General features: G+C 42.9%; 2 protein-coding genes across 2 annotated transcripts in view; both read right to left on the bottom strand.

Moving 5' to 3' along the window:
- LOC120432044 (uncharacterized) overlaps positions 1-13,740 on the bottom strand; it is a 382,988-nt gene that overhangs the window by 240,079 nt on the left and 129,169 nt on the right.
- Positions 9,923-13,626, bottom strand: LOC120430534 (uncharacterized). The gene has a single exon (XM_039595647.2). The coding sequence runs from the start codon at positions 12,346-12,348 to the stop codon at positions 11,236-11,238; it is 1,113 nt and encodes a 370-aa protein (XP_039451581.1). The 5' UTR covers positions 12,349-13,626; the 3' UTR covers positions 9,923-11,235.

Genomic DNA, 13,740 nt, shown 5'->3' with positions numbered 1-13,740 from the left:
GGCCTTTCGTCCCATTTATACCCGTGTAATGAAAGGCCGTAAGAGCAATGTCGTACAGCCCCTTTCAAATGTTGCTCCAGAAATCCAGCAAAACAATGTAAATGCGCCAATTTGAGTTTGTAAGTAGGAGTAGGATACACTCTTCGATTACAAACTCAAATTAGCCCATTAAGGTTGCTATAAATGAAACTTACCTGGATTTAAAAGATTATCATCTTTGCGATTTTGGTCGCTCAACAATGATTGTAATCATGTGACTCATTAGGGTGTAATATCAAAATTGATTTTCCAGCACAGCATTTTTTCAGTTCCTTTTGGGGTCCTAAGCAACTACCCAAAGTTTGGAAATGATTGGTTTAGTCCTCACTTTGCGCAAAGCGATTCAATTTTCCATATAAATTTGTATGGGAAAAATCATTTTTTTTTTAATTTTAATATTTAAAAAATCCAAGTTTTACGCTGTACTAAAACCGGGTTCATATTCGGATGCTCTGGAAGGTGCTCTACAACTTTCCCGAAGAGAGTATGGTGCTAACTTGCTCCTATAAAAAGATACAGCGTGTTCAAAACTCGTCTAATACGTGAAGTGTGTGTGCGTCGCGCGTTGAAGTTTGCACCTTGGTACGGCTCCGTGAAAGTGCCCTTAGAACCGCCGAATTACCGTTCCGCCGCGACCGTGAGTGTTATCAATTAGCGCCGGAGTGCGTCGCGGACCGGCATAGTGCGTTATAATTGACCCGCAATTGACGGCCGGGCAACAAAAGAGAAATTATTTTTGCCATCCATCGTCGTCGTCGCGGGATAAACAGGCAGAACAAAGCAAGAAGTGTGGTGTAGCAACAAGGCCTGTGGCAGTGCTGTTGTGTCCATTGCGTATACACACACTAAACGAAACCGCGCGCGGTGTGCTGAGAGTGCGTTTTTGAAAAAAAAGAAAACGAGAAAAGTTTCTTAACTTTTTTTTGCTAAAATAAAATAAAAATTATTTTATTGTGCTGTTGTGAAAAATTCTGTGCTGTAAAGTGAAGCGCATACACGTACAAACGCAGGACGTCCTCTTCCGGATATGAAGACCGTTAGGCTTCGAGATAAAAGCCCCGTTACGGTAGCGTGAGAAAACCGGGGCTAGGTCTCGGAAGCCCTTAGGTGGTTCTCCACCCCGAGACTAGGTAGCGCAGCCCTGATAAGGCTGCCTACCGAAAACGAGGATCGCGAATGGCAAGAAGATTGGATATCCGGAACAAACGGCAGAAGCCCATTGAAAAGCAGATCACCGATTGGCGACTCGGTTCTTGGAACTGCAGGTCCCTAAACTTTCTGGGTTTCGAACTCGCTTTGGCGAATGAGTTGCAACCTCGCAACTTCGATGTTGTGGCACTGCAGGAGGTGTGCTTGGAGGAGGAGCAGGTGCTCGACTGGCCAGGTCGGCAGACCAATTCCCGTTTTTTTTTCTGAGCGGCGGCAAGGACAAGAAGCTGGGTACCGGCTTTATCGTGCGGGGCAAGATGCAGGATCGCGTGTTCGGCTTCACGGCGATCAGCGAGCGGATGTGCAAGTTAAGAATACGAGGCCGGTTCTTTAACTATAGCATTATCAACGTGCACTGCCCCCACGAAGAAAAGACCGATGATGAGAAGGAAGCATTCTACGCGACGCTGGAGGAGGTGTACGACGGCTGTCCGCGGCAGGATGTAAAGATCATCATTGGGGACATGAACGCTCGGTTCGGAAGGGAGGAAATGTTTCGACCGACAATAGGCCCAGAAAGTCTACATGCGGTCACGAACGACAACGGCCAACGCTGCATCGACTTTGCAGCCTCCCGTGGAATGGTGGTCAGGAGCACCTATTTTCCTCGAAAGGACATCCACAAAGCCACCTGGACATCACCTGATCAACGGACGAAAACGCAAATCGGCCACGTCCTGATCGACGGCCGATTCTTCTCGGACGTAACGCACGTGCGCACCTTTCGCGGTGCTAATATTGACTCGGACCACTACCTAGTTGGAGTTGACATGCGCTCAAAGCTGTCGACGGTGTTCAATCAACGCCGAAGCCGGCGGGCCCCTCCGTTCAACACCGCGTGTCTCCAGAACGGAGAAGTGGCCCACAGTTACGCGCAGCAGCTGGAAGCGAATCTGCCAGGTGAGGAGGATCTTGGCGCAGCCTCGCTCGAAGATGGTTGGAGCCGTATCCGCTCAGCCATCGGCAGTGCAGCGGAAGCCTCACTGGGTAGTGCGATCCGAGTCAGTCGGAATGATTGGTACGACGACGAGTGCCAACGGATTACCGCCGAGAAGAAGGCAGCTTACGATACGAAGCTGCACAAGGCGACGAGAGGGAACGTGGAACGATACCGGCAGGCTCGGAATCGGCAGGTCGCGGTCTTCAAGCTTAAGAAGCGCCAGCAGGAAGACCGAGATTGCGCGGAAATGGAGCAGCTATTCCGAGCTAACGAAACGCGGAAGTTTTACGAGAAGGTGAACCGGTCCCGCAAAGGCTTTGTGCCGCGAGCCGACGTGTGCAGGGATAACGGTGGAAACCTGATCGTAAACAAGAGCGAGGTGTTGGAAAGGTGGAAGCAGTACTTCAACGAGCACCTCAACGGCGATGAAGGGGACAGAGACGGCATTGGAGTCAACCTTGGAGCGCCCGCAGCTGATGAACAGTTCCCGGCGCCTGATCTAGAGACGGTGAAGAGGGAGATCAGGAAGCTGAAGAACAACAGAGCTGCCGGCAAGGATCGGTTACCCGGTGAGCTCTTCAAATATGGAGGAGAGAAACTGGCGAGGGCGCTTCACTGCGTGATCTCCAAGATCTGGGAGGAGGAGAAGCTACCGGAGGAGTGGATGGATGGTGTCGTGTGCCCCATTAGGGTGTAATATGGTTGTATGGAAAAAAATAAAGTTGTCCAAATTTAGCGAGCACAACCATTTTTCAGTTCCTTTTGGGGTCCTAAACAACTCCCCAAAGTTTGGGAACGATTGGTTTAGTCCTCACTTTGCGCAAAGCGATTAAATTTTCCATATAAATTTGTATGGGAAAAACCATTTTTTTGGATTTTGATATTTATAAAATCCACGTTTCACGCTGTACTAAAACCGGATTCATATTCGGATGCTCTGGAAGGTGCTCTACAACTTTCCGGAAGAGAGTATGGTGCTAACTTGCTCCTATAAAAAGATACAGCTTGTTTAAAACTCGTCTAAAACGTGTTTTTTGCTCGAAAATCGCGTTTTAGACGAGTTTTGAGGACGCTGTATCTTCTTTCAGGGACAAGCTAGCACCATACTCTCTTCGGGAAAGTTGTAGAGCACATTCCAGAGCATCCGAATATGAATCCGGTTTTAGTACAGCGTGAAACGTGGATTTTATAAATATCAAAATCAAAAAAAAATGGTTTTTCCCATACAAATTTATATTGTTCATCATTGGGGCAAAATAAGTGCCTGTTGAGAAGCAATAAACAACCAGAAAAGAATCGCTTTGCGCAAAGTGAGAACTAAACCAATCGTTCCCAAACTTTGGAGAGTTGTTTAGGACCCCAAAAGGAACTGAAAAATTGCTGTGCTGGAAAATCGATTTTGATATTACACCCTAGTGCCCCATCTACAAAAAGGGCGATAAGCTGGACTGCGGAAACTACCGCGGCATCACGCTTATCAACGCGGCCTACAAAATCCTCTCCCAGATCCTCTGCCGCCAGCTGTCACCCCATGCAAGGAGGTTCGTGGGGCCCTACCAAGCGGGCTTCACTGGCGCGCGCGCCACCACGGACCAAATATTTTGTCTCCGACAAATTCTCGAGAAATGTCGTGAGTACAACGTGCCCACACATCACATCTTTATCGACTTCAAGGCGGCCTATGATACAGTCGACCGCGAGCAGCTATGGCAGATTATGCACGAGAACGGGTTTCCGGATAAACTGACTCGGCTGATCAAGGCTACCTTGGATGGTGTGACGTGTCACGTGCGTGTTTCGGGGGATTTAGCGGAACCCTTTGGATCACGTCGAGGGCTGCGGCAAGGTGATGGTTTATCCTGTGCGCTGTTTAACATCGTCCTTGAGGGCATTATTCGAAGGGCGGGCATCGAAACGAGTGGCACGATTATGAACAAGTCCTACCAGCTGCTTGCTTTTGCCGATGACATCGACATTGTAGCAAGAAACCTGGAGACGGTGAAGGGCGTCTACACCCGACTGAAGGTACAAGCAAGGCGTGTAGGACTTGGCATGAATACGACGAAGACGAAGTACATGAGAGGAAGGGGTTCGAAGGACGTTGGCCCCCCAAGTATCACCCCTCTAACTGTGGATGGTGATGAGTTGGAGGAGGTGAGCGAGTTCGTGTATTTGGGATCGCTGGTAACCGCCGACAGCGACACCAGCAAAGAGATCCGGACTCGTATTTTTGCTGGGAATCGTGCCTACTTCGGATTACGGAAGACCCTCACATCGGATCGAGTGCAACGCCGCACGAAGCTGACGATGTACAAAACACTGATTAGACCGGTAGTCCTCTATGGCCACGAGACCTGGACGATGCGGCAGGAGGACGAACGTGCCCTTGGAGTTTTCGAACGGAAGGTGCTACGAACGATCTACGGTGGAGTGCAGGTGTCTGACGGAGTGTGGCGAAGACGCATGAACCACGAACTGCACGCGTTTCTTGAAGAACCGACCATCGCCACCCAGGCGAAAATCGGGAGGCTCAGGTGGGCCGGTCATGTCGCCCGAATGGACGAGGGCCAGCCTGTCAGACTGCTTTTTGACCGCGCTGAACCAGCTGGCGGAACAGGCAGGAGAGCAGGGAAACCGCGCGCACGGTGGGGAGATCAAGTGAATGGTGATATCCGGAAAATCTGTAACCTGGGAAATTGGAGAGTAGCAGCACAAGACCGAGAAAGATGGAAGCGTCTTCTTGCTACAGCACGCGTACCTGGTGCGCTATGCTGATTGGTATGGTATGTAGTTAGCACCATACTCTCTTCGGAAAAGTTGTAGAGCATCTACAGAGCAGAGTATTCGAATATGAATCCGGTTTAAGTACAGCGTAATGCGTGAAATTTATAAATATCAAAATAAAAAAAAATGGTTTTCCCCATACAAATTCCCATAGAGAACGGATCGCTTTGCGCAAAGTAAGGACTAAACCAATCGTTCCCAAACTTTTGGGAGTTGTTTAGGACCCCAAAAGGAACTTAAAAGTTGCTGTGTTCATTATATTTGGACAATTTTATTTTTTTCCATACAACCATATTAAACCCTAGTGACCCATCTTGTGCAGCATGTCGAATCAAAATTTCATTTTAATTTTACTAAAAAAAAATTGCCGTGGCGAAGATTTGGTGTCAAACACAAAAACGCGTTTTTCTCGGAATACTTGATTTGGCATAATAGCCGAATCTTCAATTATAAGCAGACACGCAACTAATGAAATCGGGAGCAACATTGAAATGGGCGGTTCGACGTTGCTCTTACGGCCTTTCGTCCCATTTATACCCGTGTAATGAAAGGCCGTAAGAGCAATGTCGTACAGCCCCTTTCAAATTTTGCTCCAGAAATCCAGCAAAATAATGTAAATGCGCCAATTTGAGTTTGTAAGTAGGAGTAGGATACACTATTCGATTACAAACTCAAATTAGCCCATTAAGGTTGCTATAAATGAAACTTACCTGGATTTAAAAGATTATCATCTTTGCGATTTTGGTCGCTCAACAATGATTGTAATCATGTGACTCATTAGGGTGTAATATCAAAATTGATTTTCCAGCACAGCATTTTTTCAGTTCCTTTTGGGGTCCTAAGCAACTACCCAAAGTTTGGAAATGATTGGTTTAGTCCTCACTTTGCGCAAAGCGATTCAATTTTCCATATAAATTTGTATGGGAAAAATCTTTTTTTTTAATTTTAATATTTAAAAAATCCAAGTTTTACGCTGTACTAAAACCGGGTTCATATTCGGATGCTCTGAAAGGTGCTCTACAACTTTCCCGAAGAGAGTATGGTGCTAACTTGCTCCTATAAAAAGATACAGCGTGTTCAAAACTCGTCTAAAACGTGATTTTCGAGCAAAAACACGTTTTAGACAAGTTTTGAACACGCTGTATCTTTTTATAGGAGCAAGTTAGCACCATACTCTCTTCGGAAAAGTTGTAGAGCATCTACAGAGCAGAGTATTCGAATATGAATCCGGTTTAAGTACAGCGTGATGCGTGAAATTTATAAATATCAAAATCCAAAATTTATAAATCATCAAAATCCCCAAAGGAGAATGGGCAAATTTGTATGGGAGCTGGTCCAAGAATGTACACGAACGGGGCCAACTTTTTTCGAAAGATCTCGCCGAGACATGAAAAAAAGTCTTCTGGACCAACTCTTTAGACCCCGGGGTTCAAAAGTTACAAGCTGTTGAAGTTTGAGCATTTTAGGTAAAAATGTATAAAAATGGTATTTTTACAGTTTCTAAAATCATTAATAAAATCTCTATTTTATTATGGATTAAGATAATCTTGACTTCATTCGACGCGTATCAGCAAAACCTATGAGTTCTGATATGTCTAAGCATGATTGAAACATGAATTCTCTTGTTTCTATCCGTTTGAAACGTTTGTGCAAGAGGTATACCATAAAAACAAGTCGAAACATCAAGATTTTTAAACCAGATCCTACCCATACTGCTTTAGTGAGTATGAAAGGCTACAGTGCAATGTTGTAACAACATATTGGGATGTTCTGAGTCATCCGAGAACTCCTGGGAGTTAAGACCGGTGAATCTACCGCCGTAACGAGCAAGAGGTCGGCGGTTTTTGACCGCTGATCATACCCGCATAGCTTCAGTGAGTATGGCAGACTACTTTGCTAATGTGTTGGAATGTCCTGGGTTATCCTAGGACTCCCTGGAGTTAAGATCTGTGGGTCTTTTACCGTAACAAGTAATATGTCGATCGGTTTTGATAACGGATCATACCCCCATAGCTTCAGTGAGTATGATAGAATACCTTATTAATGTTTTGAAATATCCTGGGTTCGCCTGTCTTGGATCTTCTAAGGACTTCCTGGAGTTATGATCTGTGGGTCTACGGCTGTTACAAGAACTCCCTGGAATGGTTCAGAACATCCCAATATAACAGCAATACAGTGTGCGATACTCAATGAATCTATGCGGTTATGATGCGCAGTTAAAAACCGTCAACCTTTTTCTTGTTACAGTGACCCACATATCTTAACTCCAGAAAATCCTAGGATGACCCAAGACATCAAAACTCATTAACTAAGCAGTCTACCCTACTGACTGGAGCTTTGCGAGTTTGTTCCGGGGTCAAACACCGTCGACCTCTGGCTTGTTACGGCGGAAGATCTACAGATCCTAACTCCAGGGAGTCCTTGGATGACCCAGGACCTTCCAACACATTAGAAAGTAGTCTGCCATACTCACTGAAGCTATGCGGGTATGATCAGCGGTCAAAAACCGCCGACGTCTTGTTCGTTACGGCGTTATTCACCGGTCTTAACTCCCAGGAGTTCTCGGATGACTCAGAACATCCCAATAAGTTGTTACAACATTGCACTGTAGCCTTCCATACTCACTGAAGCAGTCTGGGTAGGACCCGGTTTAAAAATCTTGATGTTTCGACTTGTTTCTATGGTATACCTCTTGCACAAACGTTTCAAACGGATAGAAACAAGATAATTCATGTTTCAATCATGCTAAGACATATCAGAACTAATAGTTTTTGCTGATACGCTTTGAATGAAGTCAAGATGATCGAAATCCGTAATAAAATAGAGATTTTATGAATGATTTTAGAAATAGTAAAAATACAATTTTTTATACATTTTTACCTAAAATGCTCAAACTTCAACAGCTTGTAACTTTTGAACCCCGGGGTCTAGAGAGTTGGTCCAGAAGACTTTTTTTCATGTCTCGGCGAGATCTTTCGAAAAAAGTTGGTCCCGTTCGTGTACATCCTTGGACCAAATTCGCCCATTCTCCTTTCTTTCAACCATCCAGATCTTGTGCAGGATCAAATCGAAGATCGACGAGTCTCTTCGACGGCAGTACGCAGGGTTCCGAAGTGGCCGATCATGCGTGGATCACATTGTGACACTCCGTGTCATCCTCGAACAGGTCAACGAATTACAGGATTCTCTCCATCTGGTATTCGTTGATTATGAAAAAGCGTTTGACCGTCTCGACCACGAAAACCTGTGGGAAGCTCGCACTGATGGAACATAATTGAATGATTCCCCCCCGTCCAGCGCGTCCCTTCACTCAATATTTTTGCATGCGCAATCCTGTTTTTTCACTTTGTAAACAAAAACAACCATCCGCTCGCACTGATGGAACATAATTGAATGATTCCCCCCGTCTAGCGCGTCCCTTCACTCAATATTTTTGCATGCACAATCCTGTTTTTTCACTTTGTAAACAAACACGACCATCCGCTCGCACTGATGGAACATAATAGAATGATTCCTCTGTACGGAATCTACGATGAAGTCGGGACGTGATATTAATTTATGTCCCAACTCTTTGAGGTTCTAAGTTAGACTGACTTTATTCAAAACAAATTCGATTGCTGCTCCCTGGTTGGAGACACTTGAAGTCGCTTACGATCCAGACACAGCCCAATAGTAATTTGATGCTGTGGGACCGTCCTGGTCGGGTTATGGAATTTGCAGACGTGTGCAGTGCTCGATCGTGTATTTTATCACGTTGAGTAGTTCACACGCTACACCATTCCCCTACAGAAAGATAGGTTGGGCGTCTTCAAATGCCTCTTACAATTGTCATTTCATTCTATGCCTTTTTGCTGAATATAAATTTAGTGTTATAAAAATCAATATGTATAGTAAAATGTGGTATCGTGTTTTCTGATTAAAATGATCATTATTATTTCAAGATCCCCTTTCTCCTTAGGGATGATTTGATTGTACTCAATCGATTTGATTATTGTTATGGTAAAAAGCATAATTTGATTGCTAAGATCCTGCTCGGTATAGAATAATGCGATTTTTATGTACTGTTTGTGTATTATTATTTTGGAGATTTTTAATTTTGACGTTAGGATGAACTATTTCCAACACTTCAAATGGTCCAATATATAATGGGTCTAGTTTCCCTTTTTTTTCCTTTTGTAATAACACTTGTGTTCCAACTTCAATGTTTATAGGGTTTGATACTACTTGCTGATTTCTAATCCTATCTAACAATAGTTTTGCTTTTTGAGCTGCTAAGTGCATTCTGTATTTTAGTTCGTACAAATAAGATTCGTGATTATAAATTGGTTGGATGGTTTTAGATTCTGAGAACTGAGTTGGTATGCTAGCTATTTTACCAAACACTAGTTCGAAAGGACTAAATGAATGGTCAGTGTGTGGAGTAGTGTTGTAGCAGAATGTGTAATATTTAAGCCACGAATCCCAATCGTCTTGTTCATCATTGATAAAATTTCTTAAGTATTCATTTAAGCAACGATGGTTTCGTTCGAGGCTTCCTATTGTTTGCGGATGGTATGGCGTGGAAAATTTTTGGTTTATTGACAACAGTTTGCAAACATTTTCGAAAATTTCATTCTTATATTCCGTCCCTAAGTCTGATTTAATTGCGACTGGGCATCCGTATATAAGAATACAATTCTCAACAAATGCTCTCGCTATCGTATTTGCTTGTTTATCTTGCATTGGTGCTACTATTACATATTTAGAAAGATCACACTGTATGGTCAGTGCATATCTGTTTCCGTTTTTTGATTTGATTAATTATAATTATTTGCTTATATTGGCAATTAGCGGCGAGAAATATTAAACTAACCTAGGACAGAAAGAGGAGAGACAGAATTGAAGATCGCGACAACAGTTTTTTCAAACCTTTTGTCACATGGTGGATAGATCCAGACAGGGCGCTGGCAGTTATAATGGACCAATTGTGTCTATTGACACCAAATCGAAGCATTTTGCAGGGGTTGTTGTTTGTGTATAAGTTTCGTTTGTTTTCCTTTTTTGTTTACTTTGTTGACATTTAATACATTGCTTTGTGTAAAGTTCTATGCTCTTTTTCATGTTTTTCCAATAATATTTTGACCTTATTCTTTTTAGTAATCTTCTCGTACCAATGTGACCACCCGTAGGCTCATCATGGTTTTCAGAGATTATATTATGTATTTTTTCCTCATCTTTTATAATTTGTGCCGGCACAGAAATTATAATTGTTAGCATTTTTAATATTTTATTACATTCTTGTTTGAATTTTTCTTGAGGAATTATTGTGAATAGTTTATCATCACTTTTCATTGCTAACTTTTTTTATTTTCATTCTTGTGGCCATATTTTCCAACGTCTGCAGACATTTTTGCAAGTTTGAACATTCTTCTTTGTAGAATATTTGCTCTTGTGCAATTATTCTTTTCAAGTTTCTTGTCAGTAGCTGTATACACACATTTTCCGAATCAAAATCAAAAATAACTTTAGGCATATTAAATGCATCTAAGTTATTAATTGATTCATATGCTTTGAGTTGATCAATCTCTGTTACATATGGATTAGTGTCTGTTTTGTGACTCAGTTGTGTTTCCATTTGTTGTCTTATCATATTCCTTGTTTGGACTGGCAAACAAGTGAGGTTTTTTAGATCCTCTGAATCAATACAAATACGTGAGAGAGCGTCAGCGCTGACATTTTCTTTCCCTTTCACGTATTCGATAAAGAATCTGTACTCTTCTAGTTCTATTCTCATCCTTGTCAATTTTGATGACGGATTTGTCATAGAGAATAAATATACGAGTGGACGGTGATCGGTTTTTGACAAAGCCGCGAAACAGAACAAGTATTTTTAAAAGTGCGTGAATAACAATCGGTCGTTGAAGCTCAAAAAAAATGTGAGAACAATATCGCGCCGTGGTTCAGTGATATGAGCGATGAGCGATATTTCAGCTCCTGAGTCGATAAGGAAAGTAAGATGTTTATCTGAAGCATCTATATTTAGTGTAACAAAATTACTATAAGCGGTGCTAACAGAAAAAAATTTGTTTACCACCGGGGCATCAGCTGAGCTAACGCCACCTGGTTCTGTGTCTGATCCAGTTGTTGAGGTCTCTGATTTCCGAGTTGAAACCCCAAGTTTCTCTGTGGGTTTTCCTGCTGTTGTTGTTGTTCTTGACCGACATAGGTTGAAGGATCAACGTGAGTGTTTCCTGAGTTAAAGAACACTCTTGCGTTGTTTCCTCTTAGTTTCCTCTGTGGAATCTGGAGGGTTGTCTCCAGTTACCGCGTTGTCCTTCCTGGTGATGTTGGTTAAATTTGTATTTGTTTTTTCTTCCGTAATAGTTATTTCGTGGTAAATTACCACGAGTATTAGTACCTCGTGAACCACGTCCTTGCTGCTGATTTCTAGCCGCAAAAACTTGGGCATTGACGCTCGAGTTGGTCGTGTTGCTGTTCTCGATCACCTTTTGGCAGGCATCGTTCAATTTAACGAAAGTTCCCGCCTTCAAGATGGTCTTCGTCTCAGCATTTTTTATTCCTTCAATTAGAGCTTCAACTCCCCTTTTAGTAGCCATTTCACTAGCCTTTTCGGCTGGAATCTGCTCCTTAATGTAAAGTATCTTAAGTTGGTTGGCCATTTTCTCAACCTCTTTACAAAAAGTTTCTGCGGAATCCTTTTGTTTGAGGGTTTTCAATTTGGCGGTAATATTGTCCGATGTCGTAGTGGATGAACATTGTTCTCTTAGTACCGCTACGATTTCATCTTTTGTAGCTTTTGAGCTTGCTGCATCTCTAGCGTCACCAGACAACCTAGTTTTAAAAATTTTTACTAGAGTTACCTGTGCCGCCGCTTTTTGAGGGTCTGTTGCTGTTTGAAATTCAGCATTTATAAAATCCTCGAACAGATCTGCCGAGGCGATAAATGTTTCCAGGGTTTCCGGATTACCGTCAAACACCTGAACAAGGTTTGTTCCCAATTTAATATCGAATTTGGGCGCTGCCATTATTATATTTTTGATTAGACTTTTTCTTGACCGAAAAATAAAAATGATTGCTAGCGCAACACTTTTTAGCGTTAGGAGATGTTTTTGCTCTGCTAACTTTTTTAGTATAGTTTCATTTATTTGAGTGATTCCACTCCTCAATGCTTTTATATAAAATTCTAAGTCCCTTAATGGGATTTTTGTTTCATATTCAACGAGTAGTTCATTAGTTTCTTCGTATATTTTTTTAGCGACTATTTGTTTATTAACTAATGTTTTTATTAAAAATTTCCTATATGGATTCTTTGTAACTGTTAATAATAGTCTATTTAATTTTCCAATATTTTCCTGAATTATGGATGTATAATCCATTTAACTTCATTATTAAAAAAAACTTGTCAGGAAAACGTTGCAGAAACACAAAAATAGATCTAAATTAGATCTTGTCTATGACTAAAACGATGCAGAATTTGGACTTAGCCTATGTTTAGTAACAAAAAAAAATTACTAGGGAACTTATCTTATTACTCCAGATGGTTGTTGCGTCAGATGCTCTTTGTGCCCTCATCAGGGGTGGGGGGGAAGTCCGAAACTTCAGCCTACGCGCACGTTAATCCCGAATCGAAATCCACACCGACCACGTTCAGGCCGCACTCGGGGCGGTGGTATCGGGGCGGTGGACAGCGGCATCTACCACCGGGAGGTCTGGAAGCTCCAATCAAAATTCACACCGATCACGTTCAGTCCGCACTCGGGGCGGTGGTATCGGGGCGGTGGACAGCGGCATCTACCACCGGAAGGTCTGGAAGCTCCAATCAAAATTCACACCGATCACGTTCAGTCCGCACTCGGGGCGGTGGAACCAAAATCTGCACTGATCACATTCGGGCCGCACTCGGGGCGATGAACAGCAGCTTCTGACACCGGGATTTGAACAGTCCGAAATGGCATTAGGCGATTTTCTGCATACTTTTGCACACAAGACGACTTTCTCTCCACTGCCTTTGCACTCGCGTTTGAAGTGTTTTTCTACTTTTCGACCATTTATGTTCGTTTTTCGTCGGTTTTTCCGTTTATATTCATATAGTTATTTTTGTTTTGTTTTTTTTTTCGATGACACTTTTGGACATTGTTTTCCTTTATATTTTTCCTTCTGCTTCACACATTCATGTTCATTCTTCTGCTTCACGCATTCATGTTCATTACTGACCGGGCAGCCCTTAAAGCCTCCGCCCGGTGCCACCTAATCCATTTTCGGCACACCGCGAGTAAAATTAGCACGGCTACAATTCCGAGCAATACCCACAGCAGCAACGTTTGCTGCTCGTGATATATTGAGTGTTGTTCCAGCACGTTTATTATGGCGATTTGTGGGTCGCCAGTCGACTGCGCTTTTGATTGCGGTTTTCCCATTATGTCATCTATGTTATCTATCTAGTCCTGTCACGGTCGCCATGTACGGAATCTACGATGAAGTCGGGACGTGATATTAATTTATGTCCCAACTCTTTGAGGTTCTAAGTTAGACTGACTTTATTCAAAACAAATTCGATTGCTGCTCCCTGGTTGGAGACACTTGAAGTCGCTTACGATCCAGACACAGCCCAATAGTAATTTGATGCTGTGGGACCGTCCTGGTCGAGTTATGGAATTTGCAGACGTGTGCAGTGCTCGATCGTGTATTTTATCACGTTGAGTAGTTCACACGCTACACCTCCCCGTCCAGCGCGACCCTTCACTCAATATTTTTGCATGCACAATCCT

Source organism: Culex pipiens, chromosome 1 (assembly GCF_016801865.2).
Source record: "Culex pipiens pallens isolate TS chromosome 1, TS_CPP_V2, whole genome shotgun sequence".
Lineage (NCBI taxonomy): Eukaryota > Metazoa > Arthropoda > Insecta > Diptera > Culicidae > Culex > Culex pipiens.
Note: the sequence above shows the minus strand (reverse complement) of the source record. Positions and strands in the feature narration are given on the sequence as shown.

Bases quoted from the DNA above. Each gene is read 5' to 3' on its own strand.
- LOC120430534 (XM_039595647.2), bottom strand. From the start codon at position 12,348: ATGGATTATACATCCATAATTCAGGAAAATATTGGAAAATTAAATAGA.